The sequence below is a fragment of the Bidens hawaiensis genome, unplaced genomic scaffold (genome assembly GCF_021521415.1).
Source record: "Bidens hawaiensis isolate Kalapana, Puna unplaced genomic scaffold, B.hawaiensis_p1.1 tig00045259_1, whole genome shotgun sequence".
Lineage (NCBI taxonomy): Eukaryota > Viridiplantae > Streptophyta > Magnoliopsida > Asterales > Asteraceae > Bidens > Bidens hawaiensis.
In genome coordinates, this window is record NW_027498033.1 from 25,425 (window position 1) to 35,456 (window position 10,032).

Consider the following 10,032-nt stretch of genomic DNA (forward strand, 5'->3'; position numbering starts at 1 on the left):
GATGGTGGTAACTTCATCTCCGGCGATCCCCGCTACTCCGATGGCGTCGACTCCACCCTCAAAGGCATCCATATCTCCATCGTCATGTTTATCCCTGTCCATCTCCATTTGCAACCGGCAAACCCCTAAATCGGTACTCTCTTCTTCGCATCTTCCTACCGGGTGACAATCGTGAATGAAATCGGTGTTTTTTTTTTTCTGAATTGGGGTGTTTAGTAGGGTTTAATTTCGGTTTTTTGCTCTAGCATGTTTACAAGTTTCACTTGACGGTTGAACTCGAAGATTTTATTGCTCCGGTGATCAACTAAATTATTAATCGAATTTCTTTTTACTGCTAATCATATTTGCTTTTCCATTTTGAAATTAGGTTCACTATGATTACTGATTCGTGAAAAAATCTGAATTTTGATTTTGCAAGAGATTTATTGTTGCAGCGTTACTGCCTTAAGTGATTATGGGGCGTTTGGATGTGAACTGACAGCTAAAATTGTTACTCATTAACTGCCTTAACCCATCATTGGCCAAATATTAAGGTACGTAGGTAACCACATTACTCTAATTACTGTTTTGCAGCTATGATTAAAGGCATGTTAAAATCCCATTTTTCTATAGAATACGTTCATTTACAATTTACATACACATGAATTTTACATTATAGGCCTTCACTCATGCATATATGTGGATTAGCATATTATGCTTCGGGATTACACGCATGGATACTGTGGGTATGATTCCTAAACTGATGGGTCTGCTTGGTTAGCAATAGATAACAAGTACAAAAGTAGAGACACCGGGTTTTCGGTTGCAACAATGAAACGGACATGGTCTAAACGAGTAGAGCCCAAACCATTTCATTCATGAGATTTTAAGGTAATCATTATGCTTATGTGGTCACATACATACTGACATTATCAGTGTTGATTGACGAAAATTTAGCATAACGATTTTTTAACCCGGTTTTTGGATATTAAAAGTTATCTTTTTTCTTTTCCCCTCTCTTTCCTTTAAATAAGTATAAAAGGTCTAAGTTGGGCCAGTCAAAGGCTAGATTCGAAGGAACCGACAAAGGGCTAAGTTGGGCCAGTCATAAGATTCTCACAAGGTATAACTTATCATTGGAAATTTTCTTGTTTATAAATTCATTTTTTTACATATAATTATGTTTCACTTTGAGCAGGTAACATGACGAATATAAAGATCCTTAATTACGTTTGTTCTGTTGTCATGAGGCTGTACCGAGTCAAGTCAAGATCGTTTATGAGGCATGGCATAATCGGAGGACGACAAGTGTGAGGTTTTCCACTTGCAATATCTATTGCTTCCATGGCGTTCTTATGAATAGATATGAGCCAAACGGGTAAACAGGCTACATGTCTGGAAATCAATTGTATTAATATGTTTTTATTTTTTTTATCTTATATGTTTTTTTTATGTAATTCGAATAAATTTGTAATTTTCATTGATTTAAATTAAAATCTATTTACAAGTCGTTTCAAATTAGTTATTCGTTTTCATGTTTTACGTTTCCGTCTAATTTTAACGAATTCAAGTGTGTACTTGGTTCAACATTTTTACATGTATTGTTATTTGGTTTAACAGTGCCGCCGCAAACATGATTTATTTGTTTCTCATATTCATTTGGTTTACATGTTGTAGAATAACATCCCAAATTGGATTGCAATTGTACAAGTACAGAAACTCTGTCACAGCGCGCATGATGGTAGATATGGCTACTGGACGGTTGCGCATATGTGATGCTTTTGATTTGGTGTTACTACATTTCAAATAATGTGTATAAACTAACTTTATATAAAATGATTTTCTTTTGTGATGCAGGTTCAGTTGGATTTGATATTTATGACACATCTTTTTTGACAAAAAGAAGTCATGTTGAATTTACATGTAATTAAGTGTCATTTGATTCATATGGCTAATTTAGTTTTTGTTTTATAGCATGTTTATAAAGAAATGTTTTTAGTATGATTAAACTGTTCTTTGTTCTTATACAAACCTAAAGGCTAATTCAATGTGCATCATGAATTGCAAGCAGGTCATGCAGTTTTAGTATTCTTGGTCAAACATAGTGTTCATGCTCTTTCTTGATTTATCTGTAGCTGGAATCTTATATTAGGTATTTTAAATTACTATCTAAATTTAGGAATTTATATTATTCTCCTAATTTTGTTATTTACTTTGCAGATGTCAACCCATCATACTTATAGCAGGTCAAAGTTTTCACATATACCAGTTTGACCTGTTAAAACAATGTATAGCCAAAACTGGCCCGTTTACTCAAATGGGTCAAATTGCATACAACCAGTCATACAAGTCTCCTTATGCAGATTATAACAAGACTAGAAGCTGTTCTTGCTCATATGATGTAATGAAAACCGTGTTTATGTTTTGATACGCACCATCTGAATAAACTTTGTGGATATGTTTTGAAACTAATGGACTATTGATGTAGTAAGTGGAAATGCACTCTATTTGTGACCAATAAATAAACACAGTTGCTTTAATAAATAGCATTAACCTGGCTTTTCTAATTATGATGCGAATATTGACTTAATGATGTAAATGCCTAGAACTATGTTAATCACTACATATTACCCGCTGCGAAGCGCGGGTAAAAAAACTAGTTTATTGTTTAATTTGAATCACACACATATATATAATAAATTTTTCTTTATTTATTATTTAATAAAAGATGGATGTTACATCAAGTGACGAATGCAAAAGTCTCATAAAAACTATCGCATAAGATCAGAATACGCCGGTTGTTTAGTGATGTATAAATGAAGGGGAGTATTACACACGTTGCGCAATTTTTCCGTTAGCCATGGTTTTATCCCAATGGGTTTTTCAGGTATAGTGGTACAAATGCTCACCAAAAAACCTGCAACTCGACGGAGTTAGTAAACTAAATTTCCATCTTCCCCTCAAACTTAGCAGAATGACACTTCTTACCCAAAAACTAGGCAACCTAGTTTGGGAAGTGACACGAAAACAAGTTTAAAGTAATCTTAGGCGATATTGCAAAAGGAGCACACCCTCCCCTAATAACTAAATACATTACATATTCAACATAAAGCTGATCTTATACATTTAGTACTTGATATTTATTCATGGTCTTCAGTTCCTGTTTACACAGAGCTACAAACCTCCAATCCATTACCTGCATAGGGGCGTCAAACAAGTTTATCAAATTAATGTTTCAAAGTGAAGTCAAGTGAAGAAAATCCATTGGGTTATGTTTCCTTTTATCTCTGGCAGGAAAATCATGTAAAATTCAAATTGGAAATATATGAAACTTGACTAACTTGTTTCACATGATTACAAAAATTTAGGGACAATACCACCATTTTGCAACGTATAACAAAAAGTAGGATCAAGTATCTAGAGAGAGATGGTAAAATTAACCATCAGGATCAAAGAAAAAGACTTGCTTGGTTTTCCCATTTGGTTGAGCCTTCTCATGTGTCTTAATTCCTTTCGCCTGTAATATACAACCATAAACATATCTACTTAGCTTCAAAAGGTCATATAAAACTACACGATTTTTGGTCAAAGACTTGAGGAGGTTAATATTTAAATCACAAAATAAGCAGTATGATATTGCAACGACATATAAATAGTGAAGCATACTAGATAAACTTAGAAACTGAAATCAAGCAAGAATTCCCTACACCGAAAGGCCATATAAAGTGCTTCGGAAAGTTTGTTTAACACATATAATTTAGCTTATGTTGATGAATATATCCTGGAGGTTGGTTGTACCATGTAGGCATCCTCATATAATGTGTCACAAAGGAAGGCATTATTGACATATAATATCGTCTAACCTAGTTAATTGAGAATGCAAGAGATAGAACAAATGTATAGCTGTTGGCTTAGTAACAGGAAATATGTTCTAGCGGATAACTTGTGATCTTTATAGTGTGACCAAACAAGAAATATGCTCTCGACAAACATGACATCTCGAGAAAAAATATATACGACCAGTGGTTGCATTTAAACAAATGTACTTGATTATGAAACTTTAGTTAGACTAACCTATAAAAATACATGATGTTGACTAACTTCCATAGTCCGAGAAAACTTAGATGAGTTGACTTTGAAAGTATTTTTCTAACAATTTTAAAATAATGAATAAAAATCTATACATGTAATTATATCTCGTAGGGTATAAGTAAGACTGGTAAAGTGGGCGGGTCGGGTGGGTCTGGGTGACAAATCAGCATGTGTTCAATATGGGTGCAGGTCATTTAAGACATGTAATTCGGGTCAAAACTGCCCGCCTTAAAAAAAGACCTAACGTTGTTTCTGAGACTAAAGTTGCAACTAAAATCAGCCTGATGAACATTCCGTTGACTTGAAAAACTTGTGGGCCTTGGGTTCGCCATCAGACACGAAAACAACACGCAGGTCAGATTCAACTAAAAGATTCAAATGCAACTGAACCTTTTTCTTGGAGCACCCATCACCGACCGCCACCTCCAATCTGTTTTGAACCACCACGCACCCCCGATTACTACCACGCATCGGTTCTAAACCAACAAACACGACCTCGATAAGCACACTAGATCCAACTGCCAAATCGGATTACCTTTCCAACCCGAAAAAACCTCGATCTTCAAACTGTTAGATTTCTCAATCACCTTATCAAACTCTGATTTCTTGGAATTGAAGCATACATGAACGCCAATGGGGGACGGGAATACTATGTATAGTGCTTCACTCATTTACGATAAATAATAAATAAATAGGCCATTCCATTTCAATAAAAGACCCACCCAAGTTCCATAGCTTTTGGTCCGCCACCACCACCACCACCACCACAGTACTCAATATATCCCACCAATAGCAAGCTATGGTAGGGTCTGAGGATGGTAAGATGTAGACAGCCTTACCTCTACCCTTTAGGAATAGAGAGGCTGCTTCCGGTGAGACCCCGACTCGATAGTGGTTTTGCATCAGGCCTTGGACATAAGGCACACAACACTCAACCATCGGGACACCCCTGATTGATGCATGTACCCTTGTCTTTCGGGTATTAACGTCACCACATGATGCCTGATTAACCTTCCGCCACTTTGTACATTATTTTTACGAGATTAGTAAAATAACGTCAAAATTAGTGCAATTTCACTTTTGCACACCCGAGGGTTCACACATATATACACTATATGCGCGCACCGCCGCGGGGCGAATCCCCCATAACCTCACTTGATTTAAATAGTTATCAGCACAATACATAACATTCACGATTTGGGTTGCCAAGTTCTTGAGTTTTATCTTGCAATAACATCGATGTAACAAAACGAAGTGGTGTCTAGGTGGCGGAGACTGGGACTTTGATGGTGGCGATGGTTGGAGTGTTGCATCAGTTTCAGTAGTGGCGGCGACGCTGGAGATAATACAACGGCCATGCTGGCCCTAACCCATTTGGACCTTCTTAAAATTAACAAATTTCACAATGCTTGCCCGTTTCACCTTGTTGACTAATTTGACTAAACCTAACTAATTGGAGGTGACCCAAATGAACCCATAACCACATGTATTTGGTAATTAAAATCACAAAATACAAAAATCAGTGTTGCAAAACTAGGTCAACTCGACCGAGTACTCGCAAGTAATCGCTACTCGGCATCCTTCAGAGGCGCTATTCTCCAACTCGGCCTATATTAATCAAACTCGGATTTAGGCTACTCAGAGCTACTCATCAATTTTGAACATGTGTCTGTTTGATTAATACAGATATCCATGTAGTTAGTATAATTTACCATCTCCTAGTACCCCCAACTAAGTTGACCGACCTAATAGCGCTTTTGAAACCATTAATCGAGTTCCGTGGTCTCAAACACAAGTAGCAAAGATTTTGTATCTACGAAACCCCTTATGACTTGCAACAATCAAACATGAATCAAAATGAAAAATATACCTTGATAGCGGCAACAAACGAGTCAAAATTTGAAACTGAAAAGCAAAGATGATGGCCTCTAGGAAGGTTTTTAGGATCGGCAACAGCATCGTTAGCACTCCATGGACCTTCGGGCAGCTTCGTGTTCGGGTCTCTTTCGATTAGGTGGAGACAGAAAGATGGAGATTGGCGAAGCCAAATCACCTTGAAATCCAACTTGGGGCTTTCAATTCGTTCGAATCCAAATATCTGCAGGCAGCAAATTAGGCAATTAAGTCAGAAGAAAACAAAATATGAAATTGAAACTAAGTAATTAGAGGTGTTGATGACGTCTTGGTAAAAGTTGGCAAGACGATTGATGTCGGTGGATTCTCTGGAGACATGGTTGAAGGAAGCTCCTACGGCGGCCGTTAGTTAATAATAATAATAATAATAATAATAATGTAGTAAGGATATGGTGACAAACCTTAAAAACATCGGTTGCTTTATGATGGATGGTGGAGGACGCGTGTCCGTATGCTAAAGAACCTTTAGACCATCTGTGTGGATGGTGGAAAATTTTTACATAAATAGTGTTTTTTTGCTATCGTTGTTTCAAAAATGGTATGCTTTGGAGATATGTTACAAAAATGGTGTTATTTTTCTATGAATGTGTTAAACGGAAATTTTATAAATTAATAATTTTGATTTAATAAGACAAGCCATGGTTTCTATCACGGATTGTATAAAAGTGGTAATCTAATACTGGTTTTCGTGTTAATGTGGTGATTTTGTAAGTCAAACCGTGATTTGAAACCACGGTTTAATCTTTTAAATTATTTTTCTTTAAATGTCGAGTAATACAAGCAACATTCAAACTATTCTTTCTACAGTACGTGGTGTATGACTTTCTCCTAAATAGGTTTACGTCTAATGCATTCCCAGAATCTCTGATCGCCACACCTGACTAAAATTGTTATTATGGAAAAAATGGTAGGCTCGATAATTTTCACCTAAAAATAACAAATTAGAATTACTTGACCAGGAAATACTCGTGAATTCATTTTTTAATATCACAACACTGGTATATACGAAGCTCCTAAAGAATTTGTAATACATGAAATTTTAAAACATATAATTTTGAACATACATAAAATTAAATAAATAAAGACATGTTAATAATAATAATAGTAATCTATGTAATACATATATAATCTACGTAACATTTAGTTTGAACAAATATAATAATATTTATTATGATATAAAAATATATATCTCACATACATACGTAAGTTTAAGTTTAAAATAGTAAAAATATGATAAATAAAATTCAAGAGTACATATATTTTTATTAATTGGACAAGACATAGTCTTAACTTGACACTCCTTTCTTCTTCAAACTTCTAAAATCATTTTCAAATGTGTTTGAAGAGCATACAATATATTATTCATACAATTCTTCCACATCTATATGAGTCAACATATTTCTTTCATTATAAGGAAAATGTATATTAATATGATGAACTATACCTTTAATAATGGTCTTCAAAGATATTTTGGGTACCACCTACTATAAAAATGGATGTTACCTTACCCTACTAATGTAAATAATAAAGCCATGCAAAGTTTCTTAAATATAAAATATATCTAAAAATTTAAATATAAGTTAATGATATTTAATATTTGTCTAAATGGTTTTATATCATGCAATAATGTTTCATAATTTTCTAGCTAAGTAAAACAGACGAACAATAAAGTTGTCATACAATAATATAAGAGACTTCCAAGGGTTATGAACTATCAGTTGCCAGAAAGCTAACCAAACAAATAAATTAAAGATACCAATACAAATCTAATATGTGTATTTTTAATTACAAATATATATTGTAGGATTTCGTGATAATCTAGACTTAGTCTATCATTCTTCGCGTTGAGATCAATATTTAAGGTACGGATAGTCTATTCCCCTTTCATTTGATACGTGTCGTTTGGCCTTCGGGCATCTGATTCCGTATTTATATATATTTACTCATCAAGCTTCTGTTTTGAATATGTTTTTAGAAAACGTTTCACATATGTTATTAATAAAAAATGATTTATGAAATATGTTATTTACATGTTTACGAGTTTACATGCATGTTTGTGAGTTACATGTTTAAGAGTTTACAAGTTTACCCGTCGGCATGGTTTACGGGATTACATGCTTACGAGTTTACAAGTTTACGCAATCACATGTTTACGAACTTACATGTTTATGAGTTTACATGTTCGAAAACATTATTGTTTATGAGTTTCATGTGTTTGTGAGTTACTTGTTTATTTGCTTACAAGTTTGCATGTCAACATGGTTTACGGGATTACATGTTTACGTGTTTACAAGTTTACGAATCTACAAGTATACGAACTTACATGTTTACAAGTTTCGTATTCTAATTGTATACATTACATTACAAGTTTGCTAGTTTATAATGCTTACAAGTTATATGTTTTGAATAATTATAAGTTTGCAAGTGTGTTTACATTTGTACATGTATTATGTTACCCAAGTTAAAACTCTTCTCTGGGGGGACCACAGACCCATCATTGTGGCATAGAATGATGTGACAACTTCTGTGACAGTGGGTTGAGTTCACGGCGTCTCTGTTTCAGTTTAGTCTTCGGACTATCTGTTCTGTTCTGTTTAGAGGCGTATGGATCGATCCTAGGAATTTGTTATGATGTCTGTTACTGGTGAATGATCGGTGTGATTTGCCCACACTCTATTCACAATCTGGATGTATGGATTAGCTACCCTGCATCACCTCTGTAATTATAATGAACACTCTGGACTTCGGGTAAATCTACATGTTATGTTCTGGTGATATATGTTTACATATATGGTATGAATTCTGGAAAATTTTTAAGAGTTTTATTTAAATATGTTTTTGGAAAACTTAGCCTTTTTACTCAAGTAAAATTAGCCATTTTTATTACCCTCTATCCGCTCACTGGGCAAATTTTGCCCAGGCGTATTTTTCTTGTTTTCCTTCTTATACGTCAGGTTATCAAGACATCTGGTGACGGGTTACGGAAGAGTGCTCGAGAGTATGAAAAGATTCGTACAAGTTAATGAAAAAAATTTGATCGCGCTTCTGAATATATTGTTAGGCCTTGTAATGTAATTAATTAAACATTTATGGAATTATGTTTTTGATCTGATTCTGTAATAGTGACACGTCAGCCCTGGCCAGGTTGGGGTGTTACAATTATGGTATCAGAGCAAAGGCTCTTTCCTGTAGAAAAAAATTAAAACAATAAAATAAGACGTGTGAGGTATTGAGTAGACATTATGGTTAAAAATAAAGCAATGATAATTAATAAATAATTATTTTCCACTAAATCTTTATATCCGTGTCCTTATACTAACTATATTTCTTCTAGATGGCTCCTGTTAGGAAAGCCCATCGTAAATCGGGCACTTCTTCGAGACATGGCAACCTTAATAATGCGGTTCAACATGCAGTTGAAAGACTACTACCTATGATTTTGCAGACTGTTAATCAGAGTACAACACCCCACTACCCCCTTCACTAACTCCACCTGTACGTTCTCCCACACCGCCTCCATCTGCGCCACCACTTCCATCTCCCGTGTCTTCTTCTGGAAATGTCACAGTGGATAACTCGGCTACTAATTTGCCTATTGACATTTACACTTGGCTTGCATGATTCCAGAAGCAGAAACCACGTTCTTTCAGCTCTGCAGCCACCCCGGTAGATGCACAAAATTGGATCACTCATGTTGAGAAGATCTTCGAAGTTATGGGCGTTAGTGATGAGTTCAAAACAAGGTTAGCATCATATAAGCTCGAAGACGACGCACAAGGTTGGTGAGGTACTGTCAAGCATGCACGAGGAGGGGATTTATTTCCCGCTAAGCTACCGTGGAATGACTTCAAAACGTTGTTCTATCAACAATATTTTTCATCTGACCGTATGAGTGAATATGTGCGGGAGTATGCATCCATTAAGCAAACGGAAGATGAACCTATGGTCAAGTTTATGGCACGATTCACGAGATTGGCTAGTTTTATGGGACCTGCTGTCGGAACCCCATCGGAACAAGCATACATACTGAAATGGGCAGTATGTGGA

The 10,032-nt window shown here is 35.4% G+C and overlaps 1 protein-coding gene across 1 annotated transcript; it reads right to left on the reverse strand.

Annotated features, from left to right (window-relative positions):
- Positions 1-3,000: 3,000 nt before the first annotated feature.
- Positions 3,001-9,587, reverse strand: LOC143595497 (glyoxylase I 4-like). The gene is made up of 6 exons (XM_077074493.1): positions 9,448-9,587; positions 6,387-6,459; positions 6,251-6,331; positions 5,942-6,169; positions 3,421-3,496; positions 3,001-3,175 (listed from the first exon to the last, which is right to left on the reverse strand). The coding sequence occupies exons 1-6, from the start codon at positions 9,585-9,587 to the stop codon at positions 3,144-3,146; spliced, it is 630 nt and encodes a 209-aa protein (XP_076930608.1). The 3' UTR covers positions 3,001-3,143.
- Between the last annotated feature and the right edge of the window lie 445 nt (positions 9,588-10,032).